The 24,226-nt window shown below is 42.5% G+C and overlaps 1 protein-coding gene across 1 annotated transcript; it reads right to left on the bottom strand.

Annotated features, from left to right (window-relative positions):
- Positions 1–6,173: 6,173 nt before the first annotated feature.
- On the bottom strand, positions 6,174–23,590 carry CRELD2 (cysteine rich with EGF like domains 2). The gene is made up of 10 exons (XM_056846948.1): positions 23,402–23,590; positions 21,264–21,346; positions 19,336–19,446; positions 14,193–14,284; positions 13,237–13,413; positions 11,376–11,471; positions 10,053–10,136; positions 8,911–9,006; positions 7,093–7,233; positions 6,174–6,260 (listed from the first exon to the last, which is right to left on the bottom strand). Exons 1-10 carry the CDS (start codon positions 23,582–23,584, stop codon positions 6,208–6,210), a joined length of 1,116 nt encoding a protein of 371 aa, XP_056702926.1. The 5' UTR covers positions 23,585–23,590; the 3' UTR covers positions 6,174–6,207.
- Positions 23,591–24,226: the final 636 nt, after the last annotated feature.

Raw genomic sequence — 24,226 nt, 5'->3', positions numbered from 1 at the left:
AGGTGATGTAAGCAGGCTGACCAGAAAATGAGCTAGTGGGTGGGCCGGAACACAGGTGGGCCAGTTAGCAAGTAAGTGGGAAGTAGCAAGGACGAGTGAGGTGACTTAGCCAGGTGAGCCCAGGAGGATGGTGTGAGAAAAAGCATGATCATGAGAAGAGGACAAAAAGGGAGGTGGCCGAAGTGAGAGAAGGGATGCCAAAAGGGAGGGAAAGCACCCACAGGGGAAGAAGCAAGAGAAGACAGTGGTGTGAGGCTGCTGGGAGGGAGAACATATAAAGATGGGATTCTCCACCCCTCCTGTGAATCTTACAGGTGTTCTGCTTCTTGTTATTATTTCTGAATTTTGTATGGGATTTTAGACATGTAATTTTCATACTGTCCAGGCTGCCTGTGAAGATTCACTTCTCAAGCCCTGCTCTCATCTCAACCGTAGAGCAGAGGTGAGTGACAACCAGCAACAGGGCTTTTTTTTAGTTGGGGTACCTTGCCTTCCCCAACTAAAAAAAGCTCTCCCCCTTGAAGCTCACCTGACACTTACCTGTCTATTAAGCACAGAGCCAAACCATTGTTGGTGTTTTTAATTAAGAATTTTAACTAATCGCTTTTAAATCTTTTGAATTGATATCCTTTTTAGGCTGTTTATTTATACTCTGCTGTGTTAACGACTGCTTTTATTACTTCTATTGCTGTACGCTTGGTGATTTTAAACTGTTTTATGATTTTATTGTATTTTTATTTGCTTTTTGTTACATCTAAGTAGAGTACATAAAAATTAAAGCAATCATGTTACCCAAATACATGCACTGCCATAAAATCAATGCTGCCTTTCACTGTATTTATTTATGTATTTTGCTGTATGCATACGTTGCATTTTGTGCTGAGCTGCCTCAAGCAGTGCTCTGGAGAGGCAGCATAGAAATTTTCTAAATAAACACTTCCCTGGAACTTCTACATTCTTCAGTTTATGATACCAGTAAGATATTTTACTGGGAGATCTCTTTGTTGCTAACCATGGTTATCTTTAAACTAGGACTTCAATATTGATTATTCAGTTTGGTTATCTTATTGGTACTTTCCAGATATATTCCGGTCTCCTAAATATATCTGGGGTCTTTCGAGAGGCCAAATAATAGGTCACCAAAAAATCCCAGAAATATTCAGGATTAACTGCCCCGTGGCGCAGAGTGGTAAGTTGCAGTACTGCCGTCCAAGCTGTGCTCATGACCTGAGTTCGATCCCAACAAAAGTTGTTTTCAGGTAGCCAGCTCAAGGTTGACTCAGCCTTCCATCCTTCCAAGGTTGGTAAAACAAGTACCCAGGTTGCTGGGGGTAAAGGGAAGATGACTGGGGAAGGCACTGGCAAACCACCCTGCAAACAAAAAGTCTGCCTAGGAAACGTCGGGATGTGACGTCACCCCATGGGTCAGGAATGACCCAGTGCTTGCACAGGGGACCTTTACCTTTTTACCTTTAACTAGGAATACTGAGGGTTTGTGTTGGCAGGCTCCCATGGCTGTTTCCCCCCCGCACGCGCACATACGCGCACACGTTTCTTTCTTGGGGCTTGCTATCAGCTTGCCAGACAGCTTCAGGTAAGATTCTGTCAGTTTCAAGTTGTTGTTTTTCTAAGTTTGTTTATTGCTGGAGTTTGTTTGTGTGGGATTTGCTTTTTTTGGGTGGTTTCTTGCATTTTACATGAAAGACTGTGGCAAACCTCTTCTGTTCGTCTCTTGCCTTGAAAACCCTACGGGGTCGACATCAATCCGCTGTGACTGGATGGTACTTTTCACCACCACATTTCTGGAAACTGCTACCTAATAGTTGTTCTTTTTAAAAAAAAAAAAAAAAGTTTCTTAGCAAAATTTCATTGCTAAAGATATTTTTGTTTTTTTAAAATACATTTGTTATTAAAATACATAGAAAGAAATCGTATCAACAAAAAATACAAAAACCCAGGCCACATGACCAGTCCCCAGGAGAAACAAAATGGACAAAGTAATGATAATAATACTATCTACCATTAAGTGCTGCAAAGACCATCATAAATTGCTAAAGATATTTTTACTGCCATATTCCCAACATGCATGGGCACCAAACAGTCTAGAAAAAAATCTTAAACCTGTTGTAGGAGGGCAAGGATTGGTGGCAACCCTAGAAAATATCTAAATATACAGTAATACGAAAATTAACAAGCAGTTTAAAACAAAACAAAACACAGTGGCTACTCAGAAACTGCCAGAGTTTTAAACAGTGGCTTTCAATACCAAAGTTTCAACATCCCTTTCATGGAACACAGGCTTGGAAATGCAAGATTAATCAAACCCAGGACTTGTGTCCTTTTTTCCTCCAAAGCACTCTAAACATTAATATCTGCATAGATTATATATACCCCATTTCCTTGAGTGCTAGTGTCTGTCCAGTTCTCCTTTACGGGCTCATTTGCACACTAAATTTTCTCCTACAAGCAAACAACCTCAATGGTAATTAGGTGCAATAGCATAGAGAAACTCAGAAGCTTGTTATTTTGGCAAGGAGAACCACTGTAACAAAAAATATTATACAACCTCCAGCACTGTATGGGTCTTCTCTTACCCTTACGGTTCCCTCTTCTGGATACCAGCCATAGAAGCAGTTCAGATTACTCCAAATGCCAGTGTAGGGAACTGAAATGCTACCTCCCAACTAACCTTCAATTTGTGAAGCTCTAAGTACTAGTACGTTGAAAACTAATTCCTGTACTGCTAAGCTTTATCTTTGTTTCAACCACACCGTGGTTACCTGTGGAGAAAATTCAGCCAATATATGCACTTGGAGAGTTTTATTACGATTTTAACAATGCTCATGAAAACAACATGAAAACCTGGGCACCACATACCAAAGAATATTCTCCTAGGAAGGTCACTGGAGTGGTTAAAGGAGATTATGACAACTGAATGATTCCCTCTAGTGGCTGAAATTGAAAATGTTTCAAGTGCTAAACTGCAGTCTACCGCAACATGAGAGGAGTGCTTTTCAAAAGTCAACATTTATCCATCTGGATAAGATATCCTGTGTAGCGGTAGTCCCAGCAGAAGAGGAAAATTTTGTTTTATAACACTGTCCTCTTTTCCAATATAAGCAAACAGAATCTACTACACCCATAGCTATTTCTCTATTGAGTCACTGGAGTATTACAGTCTCTACACACCTCAGATGTTGATTTCTGTATCTCTGTGACTTGCTATTGTATCTGCTTATCTCATTACATCTAGCCTTTATGTTATTACAACAGACAGAAGTTCCTCACATCTCTGCTGAGACCAGACTTTTTTCTTTCACAAACCAGCCCCACCCCTTTCCCCCGGGGTGTATGTAAATAAGTCCCCACATATTAATGACCCGGTGCTTGCACAGGGGACTACCTTTACCTTTTAGAAATCTATACTACCATGTGTTTGATGAAGTGAGCTCTGACCCATGAATTATTCTGCTAAAATAAGTTTTGTTGCGTGTGACTTGACTCCTGTTTTATTTTACAGACTTTCAGGAATCCTAGCCCTGGTTCAGGGGTTGTATTGTCTGTACATGCTAAACATGCAGTTTAATATTAATCTAAGGCAGTGGTACTCACTCCACAGCTTGCTTAGAGCCACACTCACATTTACCATCGACCAAAAAAGCAGTGTGACTGTATGCCCTGCGTGCCACCTCACCAAATGTACAATATATAACAACACATGCCTCTGAGCATGCAGGGTTGTCTCCACCCCTCACTTTAGCCAGCCCTTGAGTATTTGTATTGAGGGGAAGGGCTTCCATCTCGGCCTCCTTGCTCCCTCCTTAGCAGGAGGCACAGCAGAGCAACTAAGAGTGAGATGGCCAAGGTGCCCAAAGACCAGCTGGCTATGGCAAAAGGGGAGTAAGACCACCAGCACCCCACTGTGGCCAATTTGCTCTTTTTCTGGGTGGCTGCCATGATGGTAGGGGTAGCTGTACTCTCTCTGCTTTGTGGCCACATTGCTCTCCTTCAGGTAGCCACCTGGATGAGAGTGCAGAGACTGCAGAGATTAAAGCAGGGTTAACAGAATCTTAGTTGGAAGGAACCACCAGGGTCCTCTAGTCCAACCCCCTGCACAATGCAGGAAATTCACAACTACCTCCTCCCCGCACTTTACTTCCATCTCTGGTCTGGAGCTTGCTGCATACCTGTTCTCTTGTCCCTGCATGGCTGTTTCAAGGTGGAAACCTACTGGTGCCATATTGGGCAACACTGCCCAGAAGAGCCATAGGTGGCATATTGGAGAGCCATGAGTGGCTCCCGAGCCACTGAGTATCCCTGATCTAAGATGGCTTGTGATCACTCACACAGGACTTATTCTGGGAGGGAGGGGAACCCCAAATTTGAATATTATCTTCGGCCTTCATACACATTTATTAAAAGTAAACAACAAATTCCCAACAAGTATGTTGCTTCCAAAAGACATACACTAATCAACTGGAGCCATATAGCTGCCAAAGGTCTGACCAAGTTGCCCTTATGTTTCTTGTATGTATCTCTCCAGGAAAATGGTATAGGCTTTTATACTCCAATATCCCTCCTTGCCAAAGTTCTATACGTGGGGCGGAATTGGATTACCAACTCTGCAGGATTAATCTTTTGGCTACTGCTGCTGCCTGTAGAATCCATAATTGGTTCTGCTTTCTAAGTGAATCACCAGCAATAAATGTGTTGCTGACAGATCTAAAACCAAGTTTATCTGCTTTTTCAGTTCATGCCAGTGTCTACTGCTATCTGGGGCCTCTGTGCAATAGATGACATGACGTAACATTGGAGTTGGGGCCAGCACCTGGTCACCGAGACTATTGGTGAAATTTTTCTCCTAGAAAAAAAAGGGGGGGAGAAATAACTTACATAGCACCTCCTCATAACTGATTGTCAGTTCATCTACATGGTGGAGGGAAAGGGGGAATGATGCTTCTCCACTACAAAGACCCCTGGGTAGTGTATGAAGCGCCCTATGCCAAAGCAGACTGCACATCAACATTGTCTGCTCGACACATGCCCACAGCTAAGGAAATTAGTTTGCTCTCCAATCCAACACAGAAATATCATAACTGGCAGATTGAAAATAATCTACTACCAATAGATGACATTGATAGATTGCTATCAAAAGTGAGAATGAATAGTCGCAACCAGTGTTCTTTACATCCTACCAAACTGCGTGAAAGCATAACACTTTATTCACAGAATCCCTCTTGGAGGACGCTTATCTTCACAAGCTTATTAGGCTGTATTATCCACACTTCATATCCTGCTGACAGATCGCTTGAAGAAGCTATAAACACACTCAATAACAGACCACGTACAGCAACAGAACTTTCAGACAGATGCAGCACGCTGTGTCTTCTTGGCAAGGTTGCCCTATGCCCCTGCAAAATTAGTTTCTAAAAATGTCTAGTTTTTAAACGTGGCACATCTGTCCCCTTTGCTATGCAGATAACAACTGTGCTCTTGCTAATTTTTAAACTATACAATTTATGATGCCCTGGGTCCACAAAAACTATAAAACTTTACATGTGAGCCCACAAGCCATCATGTAGAAAGAGATGCACTGGGCTTCAAGATATCCATTCACGTTCATGGAACTGACGATTAAATAAGAGATGCGTGATAATGAAGGTAGTGATTGGTGAATTAGAACTGCTGCTGGTCACATATCATCAATAAAGGGAAATGCTATGCACAAAGCATACACAATATAACAGCCAAAATAAAATATTTATTGAATGCCCAAACAGACACTGTTTTCACGTACAAGGAGTATCTTCCAAGAAAGAAACAAAGTCTCCGTTTTAACAGTCTTGAAGAGGCATGTTCTAATCATAAAAAAATCCATGTGTACAAAGTGACTTAAGTTTGCCAATCCCCTTTACCAGTTTTTCCCACAAAAGAGCTATTACTCTTAGACTGAATTCAAGGTATTCAACTGCTGCCAATTATTTACCGCCTACTGCCTCTAAGATAATGACTGTGATAATAATAAAAAAGGACAGCCATTTCTATTTATTGAAGAAGTGCAGTTCTAAGGGCAACTTATCATCCATTACCCAACAAGAATCATACTGGCGACCAGCACTTATTTAATACCACGTATACACTGTAGAAGATGTTGATTCCAATAATTTAAGGGCCAGGATACCAATGTCTCTCGTCTTGGAATGTAGATCATAAGTCCTCATGTGTAGCAGGTGAAGATGTGTTTTCTGGAACTGCCTCTTCTGTCAAAAGTAATGTAACCCGTTTAAAAAAAAATATGTTGACACTGTTACATTACTATCATCACCTACGATACGGGCAATACAAGACATTTTCAAGTTTAAGAGACCTGCAGATCCTCCTCCTAGCTCATGCTAGGGGCACCATTTCCCCTCCCAAAGGCCTCAGACAGAGGGGAGGGCATATCAATCACCTTTGCCCTCCTCTCTCCTGACCCTGCTCCCTCTGGCCCAAGGAGCAAGAGGAGACATGTCCTTCTCAGCCTATTTCCTCTTGCTTATGAAAGCCCCCCGTAAGACAGCTATGACTCATGCCCCCGTTTCCCCACCCTTGGTTCAGGACTGCTTCCCAGATGACTGTCTGGTGGTGGGCCTTTCTTTGAAGGGCACATCGCCACCAGCTGCCTGGCCTGCAGGCATCACCTTAAAAGGTTCCACCCCTTCTGCTGTCTTGGTCAGGGGACACAGAGGTTCTCTGCAAGAGACAGCAACCATGGGTGGACCACAGTCCACTTTGTGCCTGCTGGAACCAAATTTTCAACCCTTGGATAATTTTTCCCTGGCTTTGGAATTAAAAAGAAAGCTCAAGCTAACAAACACCCTTGGAAAAGGTCTATGGGATCCCCACATAAATATGAGAAGAGGCAGAAGGCAGAAAAACAAAGGCCTCTGGCACAAGGAACACTCTGTGGGTCAAGGCCTGACTCAGCACAGGTGCTTCCATCAGTGGGGATGGACCTGCTGGATCATCCCAGTCTTTGCAGGTCCTAGCAGTATTAGCATAAAATTGGATTTTCTGCATTTCCCTATCCCAGTGGTCTGTAAACACACTCACCTGTTTTTATAATTTGAGCACAGACACCATCCTTGTCTTCAAAGCCCTCTGCGCACATGCATTTGAAGCCACCCAAAGTATTTACACAGTCTTCATTTTCTCTCTCACACACTTTTCCAGGTAGGACACATTCATTCACATCTGCAAAGAGTAAATAACAGTCATACAATCTAATGAAAGTGAACTGTATTAGGACTCCAAAAATATTTTAAATAAAGGAATGATTGGTTTCTTAATTAGTCAGGTCCTAGTAAGTTTTTTCCCCATTATGTTTAAACAAGAAAACTATTCAAATTCTCCTTCCCACTTAAAAAAAAAAAAAAATTGGGCAAACTGATAACTTAGAGCAGTGGTCCTCAACTCCTTTACATCTGTGGGCATCTTTGGAATTCTGACACAGGGTGGCAGGCACAACTGTAAAATAACTGCCACAAAGAGGTAGAGCCAACCACAAATACCACGGAGCGTGGTTAATCATGACTCTAATATTAACTCTTCAACATTTCAGGAAGAAATTCTGTTTAACAGGATGCCTTTTAAAATGAACGTATTGTTTAAAAAATATTTTCTTACATACACACAGCAAACCTTCAGTGAAGATCCTTCTGCTGTGGTGGCAGCTGCTGCCCAAGCAATTTTTAAAAAAATCTGCACAGCCAAACAGATCTCCAATGACCAATCAGAAGCCCCACCTGGCCCTGCCCACTTTCTGAAAACACTTATCAGGCACCAGAAAAGTTGTTGGCAGGTGCCACGGTGCCCTTGGGCATGTTGGAGACCCCCGATTTAAAGATACTTGCCCCCTTGAAATGAACAACTGTATTATTACAAATGTAAAATCGTCCTTGACTATTCTGCCCCTTTGTTCCTGTGCTTCCTGTTTAGGGCTAAGATTGTCAGTATTTCTAGGACTTCAAAAATTCTAATGTCTGTTTGCTTGCACAGTGTCAGTCCCCCCCAGAATTATGCAGAATGCAAGTTATGGCTATTATGTGCTTATTTTATTTACCACTAGTTATGCTGCCAAAGGAGAGTTGGAGGAACTTGAAATGCAAACTCCTCCAGCTCACAAATGGTCATCCCCTACCTTTCCGAATCCAAGACTCTGATTGCCAAAGGGCAGTTGTCCCTCCTACCCCACACTCACATTATGGAAAGAAACCAAGAATTAAATTTTGAAGGTTTAAGGAATGCATATCTTTGAATTCTTGCTGCTGCATATATGTTTTGTAAAAACATGAATGCTCAGATTTCCTACATCAATTTCCCCTGAACTGCATGATAATATTTTTAAAAAGTCAACGGGATGGATCCAACCATCCTCCAAGGACCCTCCCTTCAATTTAACTGGCTCTTCTTACAAGGGAAGAGCCACATAAGGTGAAGGAATGGTCTTTAGGCTATAGGAATGATTGCCAACTTTGCTCAGTGGAGTGGTAGACTACAGGTAGAGTCCACCCCATTGTCTTAAATGCACTGTACTTGACAGAGGAAAGCAAGCTAATGTACAAATTCAGCTGTGGAAAATATTATGTTTTTCCACAGTAATTCTTGGTTTCTTTGAGCAAAGGCTCACAGAATCAAGCAAATCAAGTGTTGCTTGATTTAATCAAATTACAACTTTCACATAAAGTGCAGGGTGATGTAACTGCTTTTGCCACACATTTAGCCAATAAGTGGATTCTATCACAAAGCAGGCAAAACTGGTTCAGAAATTGCTATGGCGTTTTATTGTAAGTTATCAAGGGCCTGAGAACCAGGGCCAATGGAATCCACCCCAAATTAAGTGTCAACCTCAATGTAAAGAAGAAATCTGACCTGTGCATTTTTCATCTTCCATTTCATAGCCAGCTATGCAGCTTTTACATTTGCCAGGACCTTCTCCCGTGCACTCCAGACAGCTAATATCACATGCTGAAACACAAAATGCAAATTCAAGAACTCACAACTAGGATGCAAGGACAGTTAGGGAAAAAACCTAGCACAGAGAGTGCAAATAAGGCAAAGAGGGACAGTAATGGCTACTCTAGAGTATGAGACAAAATTATAGAGGATACTAAAAACAGACAAAATAAGCTCATATCTAGATTTCTGCAAATTAACCTTTAAGGTTTCAGCCTACATTACTCATCAACCAAACGTACCATAAGTAATCAAAACAAATCAGCTATAAAAACACTTCAGACAATTCCATAAAACATAAACAACTGCAGAACAAAGAAAAGATGCCACATCAAAAGTGTCATGTTAGACTCCCTCTTTTCATTCTCTTCACTCTTCATTTTCTTAACGCCATCCTCTATTTTACCCCATCCACATCCCTACTACCTGAATGGCCTTTTTCTCTCACTGATCCCTGCCTTACCTTCTATTCCAGTCCTTCTTGCAGCTCTCACAATGACAACACCTTCAGATATCTACTCCTGTCCATCTTAGACCTTCCACCCGGTGTGACCAGTTAGGATTTTTTAAAGACTATCTCTATCTCAGTCTACAGAATCTTTTTTGCAGCCACTCTCCATCTCTTGTCTTCACTCCCCGCTCCCCAATTTCCATTACTTGGAATCATCTAACTCACTCTCACTTTCTGAACTCACTCTCACTAACTCACTCTCACTCTGAAGATGCCTGCCACAGCTGCTGGCGAAACATCAGGAAAGAAAATACCAAGACCACGGTTACACAGCCCGGATAACCTACAAGAACCAACAATCTCACTTTCTTATTTATACCTATGGCTAACAGTCCATGACCACCTTGCTTGCCTTGGCTGCCCACCACTGCTTCCACCTTGTTGAACTTCAGCCCCAACTCCATTATACCACTGTTCTCCTTCTGTTCTTATTCTCAATCTTCCACAAGTCTATACTATAAAAAAAAACATGTAAGTAATCTTTTTTTAATCCAATACAAAACTAAATGCTTTACTACTTAGGGTTAAGTATGCACTGAAAGGAAACCTTTGCAAGAGAAGGAGCCATCTGTGTTCAAACAGTATTGGTCACTGCTGCAAGGAGATTCTTCTACAGCACATTCATCCACATCTGAAAAGAAATGCAGAACAAAAGAAAAAAAATCAGACTGGCAGATGAACAGAAAACATCCGGCACTTGTGCTGAACACCAGACCACATTGCTTGGCAGTCTTCTGGCCAAGGGAAGAGTTCCTGTAGCAGTGTGGATTCTTGCTTGTTTGGGCTTAGCTTGTTCCTAGTGCATCTGGCCAGCCATGTGGCTTTGTCTTCCTGCCCTTCCTTGCTGGCATGCCAACATCTTCACAGGTAGACACAACAGGGGTTTGGGGCTAGGGCCAAAAAAGTTGCCGACCCTGTTCTGAGGTATGTCTATGTTCAAAGAGTGTTGGATTAGGGTATAGTGTGACAGACCAGGTTCAAACCCCCACTCTGCCACATTTTCTTTCTAGTTCCCTAGTATAACTGAAAACAGTTAACACCTCCTCCCCCCACCCTGTGTAATCATTTAGCCACAGACTTGTGGGGGGGGGGAAGTACTGGGGGAAGGGAATGCATGCATGCTCCTCTGTGTGTGTGTGTGTGTGTGTGTGTGTGTGTGTGTGTGTGTGTGTGTGAAGTGCCGTCAAGTCGCAGCCGACTTATGGCGACCCCTTTTTGGGGTTTTCATGGCAAGAGACTAACAGAGGTGGGTTGCCAGTGCCTTCCTCTGCATGCTTTTTCATGTACATAAACCCAGCACAGCCAAAACACTGTTCAACACCAGATTTGTAGCAGTTGATTCCATCTAAAGATGGGAATATTTTATTTTTTGACTGCTTGAAGAGCTGGAATGCAGAGCTCAAGCTGATTGAATCCCAACTCCATACTTGATCAGAACACTCTCCTGCAATACCACAGCTGGAAGAAGGAGAGTTGGTTTTTATATGCCAACTTTCTCTACCACTTAAGGGAGACTCAAACTGGCTTACAATCACCTTCCCTTCCCCTCCCCACAACAGACACCCTGTGAGGTAGGTGGGGCTGAGAGAGCTCTTAACAGAACTGTGACTAGCCCAAGATCACCCAGCTGGCTTCATGTGGAGGAGTGGGGAATCAAACCCGGTTCTCCAGATCAGACTCCACCACTCCAAACCACCGCTCTCAACCACTACACCACACTGGCTCTCAATCCATGCAGGTAAACATATTTTCAGTTGTGTCTCCATACAGGGATTTTCATGGTGGTGGTGTCCCCTTTATTATTTCAGAAGTCTATTTCTAAACTGAGCTCTTATTTTGGATTCAATTCCTATCCAGAAGCCTTACTCACCCACACAGGCATCTTCACTTTTGGTCCAACCTTCTTTACAATCCTGGCAGTCTGTATTTGTTGCACCCGTGCAAGTTTTACACGAATCATGACAAACTATGAAGAGAGAACAACATTTTAGATACTAAGAACGTAATATTACATCACACAGAACTTGCTATTTTGCATGCTTTGCATATGGTTTACAAAAAATATACAACGTGTAGACATGATTTATGCACACACATACTTTACATATTGATATCTGGCTTATATCTCAGGAAGGCAATCTCTCAATTCCCCCATATGTTAGTTTTTTCCACCCATACATGCACATATCAATATACCACATCCAGATCCCCAGCAATCATCTCTGTAGGTCACACTTCAAGTAATTTCTTGTAACACATACCCAATCCTCACATAACACCAGCAGTTGTGAGGAACTAGTCAAGTGTAATCCTAAACCCAGCAAAAGGCATGTCCACCCAGTTCAGTTGCCATTTTGATGCACACCTGCATCAGCTGTCAACACAGTTGTCTTTTTTGGGGGGGAGGGGAGTTATTTGTGGATTTCAGATCCTGTGTTTATAGCATCCCAAGGTAGCAAAACAACTATGGATCCTGAACAGTCACACATGGAATGGATTTTTTTTTAAAAAAAACATTCTATTAGATAAACTGAAGATGACAAGTTCACTGCCTTTTTGCATATTTTCTAACACAACACCCAAGAATGATACTTGTTTTTCCATTGCCACAATTTATTTTTCACACACACAAATTGGCATTTAATTGGCTATTCCATCTTGTAGTGCCTGTGTTTAATACTATATGCCAATCACCTGCTTTGTTATTAATTGTGGTATTGCTAAAAGGCTGAGGGGTACACATGTAGAAGGCCAGGTAGTTTCATAAGGACATTATAAAACATGCACTAAATACTTCCAAGGATCCCTGTGGCACAGAGTGGTAAGCTGCGGTACTGCAGTCCAAGCTCTGCTCACGACCTGAGTTCGATCCTGACGGAAGTTGGTTTCAGGTAGTTGGCTCAAAGTTGACTCAGCCATCCATCCTTCCGAGGTCAGTAAAATGAGTACCCAGCTTGCTGGGAGTAAAGGGAAGATGACTGGGGAAGGCACTGGCAAACCACCCCATAAACCAAGTCTGCCTAGTAAACGTCCGGATGTAACGTCACCCCATGGGTCAGGAATGACCCAGTGCTTGCACAGGGGACCTTTACCTTTACCTAAATACTTCCATGGATAAAATCCACATCAACCCTAAGATCTTGACTATATTTCAGCATTTGAACAGCAGCAATCAATTAGCTATTATACGAGATAAAGTCTCAGGTTGGAAAGCGATAAGGCCAGTGAATCCGTTCTGCTAGCACAGGTGCTTTCCTTAAACTGCAGGAAAGAGCAGTTACTAGTGGAATGGATCCAATTCATAGCACTTTTATTTTAAACTGCATATGGGTTTAGTTGATATAATTAAACTGATTTTAAGAGAAGTTAACCAAGATCCTGGTGAAAATAATTAGTTCAGTTTAATTAACACATATGATTAGCATTTTAAAACAAAGTTGAAGGTGTAACACTATAAAGTACACTATCAAGACAGCAAGAAACAATGACTGTAAAATACTATCTGGTTATTGATTTCCTAAAAATTGCTCCATTTGGGCTGCAATTAACAGAATGCATAAATCGGGGGAGGGGGTTGCACTTGCTGCCAATAATCCCAATGGCTTCAATGGAACAAAGCTAATTTAACTTCTTGCCTACCTAGTTCTGAATGTCAACTAAAATAGAAATCCTTCAATATTTAGAACCAGCTACAAAAGCATAATCAATGCACCCAAAGTATATAAATGTACCTGTACAAACAGAATGTGTATCGTTTTTGTGAGAGCTGTAATAGCCATCGGAGCATTCCAAACAAAATTCTCCTTTGTATTCCTTGTTACAGCTGCATGACCCATCACCACTTCGAGTACCATCTCCATCGCAACGGCCGTTTCCATGGCAAGGCCTGTTTGACCCACCACGGCAAGCTTAAATGACACAGGGCAGGATTTCAAGATTTTAGGAGCACAAAACCAACTGCAAATCTTTCTAACGCTTTGCTTACTGCAGCTGAGCTTGTGGTTCGTAATTTTAACTTCACTTTTAGCCAACTACGATAGAAATTATTCCTTCGAACCAGTTGTGTCCTCAACCACTGCCAATATCAAAATTCCTCGTGAGTCATAGTTCTCACACAACTAACCTGTGGCTTGCCATTTTAGGCAGTTATGACAGCTCAGTTACTCTGCCCAACATTCACTAGAGCTCATTTCTCATCATTGACACTCCTGTGTAGAGTCACTTCACTACAAAGAGTCTTCTGGCACTCTGAAGACTACAAACAGTGCATTCCTAAGGAGAGTTACTCCAGTCTAAGCCCATTCATGTCAATGGATTTAGACTGGAGTAACTCTCCTTAGGAATGCACTGTAAATGTATTGTGTTAGTCTTCAGGGTGCCACCACTCTTCTGTTGTTTTTGCTGCTACCAACCCAATGAGTCTCAGGAACAGAATTAATGTGACTGAAGGCAGTTCAGCACACAAGATTATCCTATGAATGCTTAGTTGGTAGAGGATAATGCTGGGATTGCCCATTTTATTCTTCAGGCAGCTGCTCCAGCTGACCAACACTGTACCACTCTTCTTCTCTGCCCACCCCATCCTCATCTAAGATTTACTCTTTAATCTAAACTCAGCACTACAGAAACAAAACTAGAGAACCTCAGCATAAGACATTTCAATACTTTATTATAATTTCTTCATTACCAAGACAATCGGGTCCGTAGGTCCCAGCAGGGCAGCAAACTTCAATCTTTTCTATGCAAAACCATTTAAACAAATCAGGGTTCTTCTTTCTCCTGTAAAGACAATGACATATTTTTAAGGAAGCATAAGATTCCTGTATTTCTAGTTCTATATATCTACAACAGTTTGGGGGGGAGGAGTACAATTTTATACCAAAGGTTCTAGAACATAAAGGCTAAAATGCTCATCTCTGCCTATGACAGATAAACCCCAAACTCATTATAAATGTGTGTGATACATCTGAACATCCACCTGTATTGGCCCTGCACATTCCCAGCACTGGCTTATGACTCTTCTGCTATAACTCCTTCATCTCACACCACTCTTCATGACAAGTCATGCTCCACTACTGTAGAGAGCAGGCAGAATGTGACGTTCCTTATTCTTCCCTTCTGGTTACCAGTCAGAGTTGTTTCTCTATCTCAGAGGCTCATGACCTTATTGAACCTGTGTTCACTTCAGAAAAGGTAGCAAGCATAAAGTTGTTAGGTGGAGTGCAATTTCTGGTTCTGACATTCGCTTTTGTAGATATAGCCTTTGATCCCTCTTATTCACTTTCTGCTTCAATACAATATCTTTGTAGTTTTCTAGTTCACGGTAGTTCTCCATGCATTCTTTTGTAAATTCAGCTGTTGCAAGTTTTTAATTTTGGGTGGTGTTATACACCACAAAGGGGTTCTCTAGCAGGAGGGCAGGAAGGTCTGGGAAGACATTGCTTGCCTTTGAGTGTCCGCACAGTGAAAGTCTGAAATTTTGCTGAACCTCCTTCCTGCCCCTCCTGTCTTCAGATTTCTTTTTCGACTCAAAATGGATGTTTGAAACATACTCCATATTCTTTAAAAAAAGAGAAGCAGCATATGGGATTTCAGGGAGAAAATGGGTAAAGAGGTGCACAAGGTGGGACCAGTCACAAAATGTTGAGCGCTTCCACATCAACAGGGGGAGGCAAATGGTGCTTTCTGCAGATGCAAAGGTGACATTTTCTAGACTCTTCTAAAGCACCTTGAGGTAATCCTTTGTTTTGGGCAGGAGATGAGGTTGGCTGATGGAACTTATTTCCTTTCTTACTTCCTGGCAAGCCTAGTTACAATGTTTTGGAAACAAGATTGACAACAAGAAGTTCCTATATGACAGCAGGCTATTATAAACATAAACAAATAGCTGCTAATTTGGTTCTTTTTACACTGACATCAAACTCTGCCCCAACTTATCTAATAACTTATTGTTACATAATTAGGTATGGTCATCCGAGAACCACATAAAGGCCCGAGAACACTCACCCCATAACCAAGTCAAAATTTGGCTAAGGAATTCAAGATTCAGAAAGTACAGCTGAGACAAAAACATTTCCAGCTGTAAAGGAGACCTACACACTTGGAGGAAGATTTTCTAAGTTGCAGTTAAACTAAATAGACCAAGTTACTCAACATCAATTCCGTAAGTACCTGGATGCAAGACATAAGTTATTTGTGGTCAATTAAGAAGCAAGATGGCGACGGATAAACAGCTTCATCCAGCTGCTCCGATGTTTTAGTCTTTAATTGCTTTTTAATGGACCAGGTTATCTTCTGCACTGGAATACTTGGCTTATTTGGACTAACTGGACTATTCCTATCTATATACATCAAACTGCCAGTCAGACCGCTTTGTTATTTCAGTAAAACGATGAACCGTGATACAAGAGACTGGGAACCTCCTCCTCCCAAAGAAGTAGACTAGAGAGTTCCAGCATGAGGGAATTTGTGGTCAAACTAGTCAAGGCACCAATGAGGCTCTCTTGTTCCATAGATATCCAGTAATTGGGCAAGTACTCAGTAATCGCCAGCAAAGCATGACACACAGTACAGGAACAGGAGATTGTCAAGAGACTAGCTGGCCTAACACTCTGCCTGTTCGGAAACAATGGCTCAGGCTGAGGCCGAGTAAAAATAATAGAAGCTTCTCTCTCTGAGAATCCAAGGTCAAGCTGACTAGTGGGCAAAAAGGAAAGCTATTTCATTGTACTTTTCTCCTTGGCCTAGATTACATCTAACTTTGGGACACTTCTTGATTCTGGGTGGGCCATGCTGGCCAGAGCCCATCTTGGACTATGAAACTTTGGATTCAGTCTTGTCTGGTAACATCTGGATTCAGAACCAGTGCTTGCAAATGCGCTTAGGTTAAATATTTGACCCTTATTATTTTAGCTTCACACTTCTTATATATGGTATATTCCTGCACATTCTGTTAATAAATCACTTTAAATATATTTTGTGGTGTTCTTGGGTTTTGGGGCTTCAATCTGAATCCAGTACTTTAGCCCATACTGACACAGCTACCAGAATAACTGGAACTCACCTTGTAAGCATCCTACCTTGCAGGGGTGACTTTTTGATCTTAGACTCAGGAGGGCTAGAGGCCTAGTCCCTTGTCTGGCTGATGGGGTGGTTAAGGGGACTGGTGGTAGCATTACCCTGGGGTGTAAGGATTCGCACCTCCAGCATTTGAGGTTTTGTCTTTGACCAAACTGTCCCTTTTAAGGAGGCTTTAAGTCTTTGGCAGAAACGCGCTAAGCAGTCATGCTTGACCTAGCTAGAATAGCAAGCCTTGCTTAAGATGAATGTGCTCTAAACAAATGTGGCCACAGTGGGTACAGAAGACAAAGTTGCAGGAAGACACTGTGACTGACCTTCCCACTGAAAACAGCAGAAACATTTTGAAATTTGGAGCACCTGATCCAACAGGAGCTCATAGCACTCTAGGCCTGGAGAAACTCAGTAGACAGCATCTCAAGAAACTTGTTTCTATTCTTTCCAATGCAAGAAGATGAAAGCTAGACACTAGCATAGGTGTCTACTTGCTCCTTCCCTTCCCTGGGAATGCCTAATCCAACGGTGCTCTCTAACACTGCAGTGAATGGCCGACCACCTTGCAGCTTCCTGTAGGCACCACTGGTGCCTGAGGGAAGGGGGGAGGCTATATAACTTGTTTGTGTTACTTTATTTGCTGCTGAGATTATAGAGTGCAATTGTGCTTAATAAACTAGTTGGAGTCATAAATCAGCAGTGTATATAACCTGTATCGATCCTACTCGAATCCTGAGAAGAACCAGGCCAGAGGGAGCTAGTCAGAGGGGTGGAAAGAGACCTAGAGTTACTTTACTTCTGATGCTCTCTTATAAATCTATAAATACTGCTGCTTGTTATATAACTTGCGCTAGACATCTTCCTTTCAAGAATGTATACTCAATGGCAAACGTGTATTCTAGTGTCTTCTAAACAAAGGAAGAAAAAAAGATACAAGATATGTAAAAAGATGTTTTAGCAAATGGTTTTAATACTAGTTGGCTAATCTGGTGTTTTACTCAAACAGGTAATGAGTGAAACTTTTTCTAATCAATAGTTCACCATGGCTATCTCCCCACCGATAGCTTGCCATACATCACACAATTGGCAAATACAGTTTATATTCATGTACACCTGGTGGTTGCTCCTTTGTAAGACATGATCACAGGTTAGTTTCATTACAACAGGCTTGTCATCAGCTTTAGTAGAGAGAAATAAAAGCAATAGCAGTTTACTTTACTGTATCCAGCTGGCTAGAAATCTAGACAGTCTATTAGCTGCATTTTTATTTTACAGAACTCAAGGTGGCTTACAGTGGGTTAGATTACTTCTACCCACCATACATGTGATTCTACTTGCTAGTTGCGTGTGCATGTATGTATAAGGAGACTTACAAGTTATTGCAAAATTAACTGCTTAATACTACAATTCTAGACTTAAGGAGTCCTTTCTTTATATTAAACGCAGCCACGGGCACAGGTAAGTATGCCCAAATGCCTCCTATTCCACAAATAGTTCTGTGTTGAGATTGAGGAGGATACTTAATACATTTTATTAACTGGTAACATACAGTCAGCTTCTGCATATTTCAGTGCTTCTGCATACAGTATACTTGGAAGAGACTTTAGTCAACAGTTAATGTCATTGTATGGGTTACAATTATTAGTCATAAGTATGCAATTTTAAACGATTATTGGCTTACTACCATATGGAACACAATTTGGAATAGGAAAGAACGGAAGCAGATTATCCCAGCATTTTAGTCGGATCCTCCCATTATTCAGAATCATAACAAATTCATGTAGCTGAACTATCTTTTCAATCCCAAACCTATCAAACCTTAAAGCTCAAAATAGCAAGTTTAACTCTAACTTGATTTACACATTTGCATTATTAAGGTTCATATAAGCTATTAACTCCTTTGAACAAAAATAAAGCTTTGTAGATGCAACTGAAAGCAAAAAGCTGGCTTGGAGATTTCTAGAGCTAAGTGAGGATATACAAGGAAGAACAACTTGCCCTTCTGATCCCAGGTGGAGCTGTCAGGGCTGGCAGTTAGATAAACTGTCTTCTGTAGTGGCAAATGAAGCAGGTCTGATCTGGAATTAATAAGAACCTTATCACGGATTCCTACCAAGCAATGCTGACAAAGTTTATCACGTGCACTGCAAGAGCATTAACACAAACCTCTGGAGTCAACTGAAGGCTGCGAGAAAAGAATGCATCGGGTCCATGCAGGAGAGTCAAGCTCCTTGTGAGCTCTTTCCGCACATTACTACAGGGTTGTTACCCCAACATCTACCTAGGCTGGTAATGCAAAAAAATGAGGCTAGCCTGCTGATGCTGGGGGGTAGCACAACAGGTCATCTGTTTCACATACTTTTTCAAACCATGAGACTGGGAAATTAGCTAACTGTTGCTTTAACAGGGTACATTGACAGTGTTTTATACTTCCCCCAGTTGTTCTGTTCATCAAGTTGAAGCCACCTCCAGTCTAAACATACTATGTTACAGAACAGGGAGGAGATGAGAGTCAGAAGCATCAAGCCCATTCATATTTGTTCTGGTGGTTTTGAAAACAGCTTGAAATCAATTGCTGCAATATAAAAGCAACCTATGGCCTCATCTAGGGCCCTCAGACATACCGGATCATTAGAACTAGGGGGCCCATTAACTAGACATGGCATTGCTAGTTTACCTAGATCAACCACTTAAAGTCCCCTGCCCTGTCCCCTTATTTCCAGCAATAAAATATTAAGTGCCATGGCCTTCCTACTTACCATTTGAACCACCAAACTTCAATGTGCTCTTCATGCTCTTCAACCATATTGTTGCATTCAAAGTTGCTACTATCACACAGGTTCTCTATTATCTCTACAAGACGAATTTCACTAAATAACAACAAAAGAACAATGCCGTTGGTAACATGTTTGTGATATTCAGGTTGCAATTCAGGTTCTAAAGTGTGTACATAAATCTGTATTTGCAAATCCACATGCCCTGCTAAAAAGTTGAAAACATAAGCAACTGATACTGCAGAGAACTGCAAACAAAAAGCTTTTTGTATTAAAGGTTAGGATGATGGATTGAGATGGAGAGATTCGAGTTCAGTTCTCTACTTGGCCATGAAAGCTCACTGGGTAAACCTGGGCCAGTCATACTCTTTCAGCTTGATAAAAGTTACTTTCAGAAGTTTGAAGGTAGGCAGCATTTTACATCTAGCATGTGCAGTCAACTGAAAGGTCAACATGCATGTGGGTGGGCGGGCTGGCGGGGGGGGGTTATGCACAAAGAAAGGCACCTTTAGGAAGTTCTTTCCTAGTGAAATGAATGTTTGATTGTGCTTAATTGCCAGCATTTGAGATAAGCATTCATATCAAAGCAAAAGCTGGAAGGGTGCCTGGTAGCTCTTGAGCAACTAGGGGCTTTCAAGTTCTTGCAGGTAACAAACCACTGTAGGAAGGAACAAGGGTAGAAGAGATGCAAAATGCCCAATTCTTCTTTTCCTTTCTGGTAATACTACTCCCATCTCCCCTCCCCCCCCCCTTCAGCCTACTCCTACTTCTTTGCTCATATTTCCATGTAGGGTAGACTGGCCAAAACTAATAGCACAGAGCTATGGAGATTCCTCCCCTGGCCTGGATGCCCCAGGCTGGCCCAATCTTATCAGACCTTGGAAGCAAAGCAGGGTTGACCCTGGTTAGGTACTTGGATGGGAGACCAACAAGGAAGTCCAGGGTTGCTCTGCAGAGTCAGACAATGACAAATTGCCTCTGAATGTCTCTTGCCTTGAAAACCCCACTGCTGCAACTTAACGGTACTTTACACTTCCATGGAGATTCCATGCAAGGTCCTGTCTCCAGACCTTAATGTAAGAACACTTCTGAGTAGAACCACCATAGCTCTCAAAGGAGTCTCACAGAAGTTTGGTTGTCAAGGATAGGCAGATAGAAAGGTCAAGACTGGACAGTAGAAGCATCTCCATGGGGAGAATTGTTTGCAGTACTTCGCAAACGAGAGATCCATTCCCATGGGCTTACATGCTCTCCACTTCTTTCTTGCATCCAGATTAAAATTCTCCCTCTTTTCTCTCGTCTGCTGTAATCAAGTTACAGGTGACTTCTGAACTGGGCTAGCTTTGCCTTATCACCAACCAGGATTTCCTACCAATCATGGCTACAAATGCACTTCAAACTATGATTTCAAGTCATCTGGCGGCAATCCCTGGTGAGTGATAACCACAGTTTGGCAGCTTTAGAGATTCCAGCAAGCTACCAGTAAAATAAAACAAGAAAAAGAGGTGGGAACACATGTGCAAAAAGGCATATGTGAGCTTGACATCTGAAGCGATGCACAGATGTTTTCAACCTGTAACCCAGTACATGATTTTAGTCCATTTCTTCCTGCAACAGAAATGTTTGAAAGAGCGCAACTATGAAGTAGCAACAACCCAGTGACAAGATCTTCAAGTTTAGTTTCAAACATCAATCACATATAACAGAAAATGACAGCTGCATAACAGCCTTACAGCTTCTATTGGCTCTGTAAATAACAAGCTACCAAGCTTTATCATTAAAATACCCCCAAAATTGCTGTAGATTAAAATGCTCCCAACTTACATATACTGCTTTATCTGCTCCCAGGCATATTATAAATTGCAGCCAAGAATTTTGCCTTGTTGAAAGAAGAAAATGCACCCACACTGTACCTGGTCTCATACTTAGATAGTGTTTTTTCTTCCCAAGCTGTATTACCACCTCCAAAGTTCTTTTTGGCTGTATCTGTTAGACCCTGCAGAATAGAAGTTTCTACTTTAAGGCACCAGCATTTTTCAAGAATTGTTGATTAGCATTATTACATCATTGAAAAGTCACTAAAAGCTAAATAAAGATACTAATAACATTATTTTTCACATAATAATTGTTGCGAGTGGATTTACAGAACAAATCAAATTTAAAATGCCAAAAGAAACCAGAACTGTATAGACAAAAGGTACAATAAAGTATTATTTTCAGCCTAAAAGTAGCAATGGTACGCATAAGCTTACAGAAGCTGTCAGTATCAGTTTTGTCTTTAGCACCAAAAGCAGTAACTTGTATCAGTTACTGTATCCGTTTTGGTTTTTAGCACCAAGAGAAGCAGTAAGTTGATGAAACATCTCTGAAGGGGTCTAGCGTCTATGCCATGATGACGCTCAAACATCCCCAAGCTCCCTTGGAAGAAAGCTATTATCTAGACTCATTTCCATCAGGTTCCAGGTCTGGTTCCAAGACAGAAATGGTCCTAGCCTCCTAGGTCAAGAACCTTTGAAGGAGAGAGATCGGGAGTGTAACTTTGAGGCTTCTCCTGGACCTTTCAGCAACTTTCGATATTGCCAAGTATGGAATTCTTCTGGGTTGATTCACCCAGACAAATGTGGGGTGTAAGTCACATGGACAGAGGCACACATGTTGAGAGTAACACATTAAAAAAAAACATGCACACTATAAGCATTAAGGCTTATAGCACCAAGCAAAGATCTTTTTAACTCTCTCACTCTTTTAAGACTGCCTACTGTTGGTTTTAGGCTCGTTTTTACACTGATACTTTTAAACCTTATATGTTTTGTTGCTGCTTTGTAAAACTGTTGATTGTGGTTTGTTGTTTATTATGTTTACCATAAGTCACCTTGGATACAGTTTTATAAAAAAGCACAATGTTCGTAAACAATAGCCACCTGCTTCCATCATCGTACAGCATAGATTCAAAGGTCCAAATGTAATGAAGAGACTTGTGTGTTTCAGATGGTTCCGAAAGTTAAATCAAAGTGTAAATCAAAGATAAATCAAGTGTAGGCTACCTTCATTGCCACTCAGTTCTTTCCTAGCTCACCTCAGTATCTCCTGGCTTTCCAACGAAGGCTTCAGAAGTCAAACATAGATCTGAATTAATAAGGAGCAGCACAGTCTTTTCTTCTGGGAGAATTATTCAACAATGCCTGGGAAGGCAGTTTGCATACCAAGGCAGAGCCAATCCACAGGTAGAGTGAACTCAACCCTCTCTGTAACCCTAGCTAGGGCACACATAATGCTAAACACACATACATCCTGCATGCAAACATCAGTTTGTTAGAAAAACTCAACACGTATTTACCTGAGATATAAAATTAGGGACCAGTACTGGGAAAAATCACATAGTTTAGCATTGAATGTCACAAGAATGACTCAACACACGAAAAGAAAGAACACATGAGCCATGTTCACACACACTTGATTTATCTTTGTATGCATACTGAATAGTGCTTACAGTATTTACCAGAAAGGAAGGCAACCCTGAATGTAAGATTTCCCCCCCTTAAAAATGCTACACCCACCCAAAAATCATTGGCATAACTAATTTATTTGCCAATATAAGACAGCCCCCTCATTTTTTTTACTGGCATACCTGAGGGGAAAAAAACATAGCCTTGCATTTGAGTAAATAGTATATTGCATTTAACACATGCCCACTAAATGCACAGTTTAAAGCACATCTTTACCCAGGTACTGCTGGCCAGTTTTAATTGTAAAGTGCACTGGCTTTTTCACTGATGAGTGTAGAGCATCTGTTTGGCATGCAGAAGGTCCCAGGTTCAATCCCCGGCATCTCCAGTTCAAGGGACTAGGCAAGTAGGTGATGTGAAAGACCTCTGCCTGAGACCCTGGAGAGCCGCCGCCCGTCTGAGTAGACAATACTGACTTTGATGGACCGAGGGTCTGATTCAGTGTAAGGCAGCTTCATGTTTTCAGGTGGACGCGCGACGATGCAACATCTCCGCGCAGTCACTGGGGAAGGGCTATCACGCGCGCACAAAACTAATGCCCTTACCTGCTTGAATCGGTCCGCGATAGCGCGGCAGGTGCTACACGCCTGCCCGGACCGCGGCTGGGAAGCGCCCAACCCCGTCGGCGGCACCAGGAGGAAGAAGAGGGCGAGGGGCGGGAGGGCAGCGCTCACCCGCCACTTCCACGCAGCAGCCCTGCAAGGGCCCAAGCCCGGCCACCTCCTCATAGCTGCTGCCGCAGCCAAACAGCCCCCCGTCCCCTCCTTCAGTCGGCAGCCTCCCCTGCCCGCAGAAGCCGAGGCATGATGCCACAAAGGGGCCGCCCGAGAAGCCGGCCTCGCGCGGGGGCCATTCAGAATTCCGGCCCCGCCCCGGTTCCCCCCGCTCTAGCCAATCCGCTTCGCGCTCGCGAAGGCACCTCGTCGTTCGGGCCGCCGGCACGTGGCCCAATCGGACCGCGCCACGCGCCGAGCCAATGAGAGGCCCACGTGTAGGCCCGAAGGGTGGGGGAAGTACGACGCGGGGCCGCTGAGGCAGGCTGTCGTGTGGATCCAGGGCGGGGATTAACGGCTGCCACCTTAAGCCAGGGCAAGGGTTCCTTTGGCTGCCACTTTACGTCCGGGCAAGTATTTCTGTCCGCCATGTTGAAAGGGAGGTGAGCGGTGGGCCTCTGAAGTAGGAATTAAGGGGGGGAGGCTTTACCGGTCAAATTTGAAGCGCTGTTGCGTGGCAAAAAGCAAAAACAAAACACGTTTCGTTTCCTTTGCCCGGGTCAACGGTAGCGGCAGGCGCCTTCCTCCCTCTTTCAGAATTGTCACCTGACTTTCCTGGCCCCGCCCCCTCCTCTTTGGAGCGGCGGGGGTCACGTG

Source organism: Euleptes europaea, chromosome 3 (assembly GCF_029931775.1).
Source record: "Euleptes europaea isolate rEulEur1 chromosome 3, rEulEur1.hap1, whole genome shotgun sequence".
In the NCBI taxonomy this organism is placed as follows: Eukaryota; Metazoa; Chordata; class Lepidosauria; order Squamata; family Sphaerodactylidae; genus Euleptes; species Euleptes europaea.
Note: the sequence above shows the minus strand (reverse complement) of the source record. Positions and strands in the feature narration are given on the sequence as shown.

Bases quoted from the DNA above. Each gene is read 5' to 3' on its own strand.
- CRELD2 (XM_056846948.1), bottom strand. From the start codon at position 23,584: ATGAGGAGGTGGCCGGGCTTGGGCCCTTGCAGGGCTGCTGCGTGGAAG. The intron at 14,285-19,335 runs GTAAGTAGGAAG...TTGTCTTTACAG, and splicing joins GAAGTTTGGTGGTTCAAATG to GAGAAAGAAGAACCCTGATT. The intron at 11,472-13,236 runs GTACATTTATAT...CTCTCTTCATAG, and splicing joins TACACATTCTGTTTGTACAG to TTTGTCATGATTCGTGTAAA.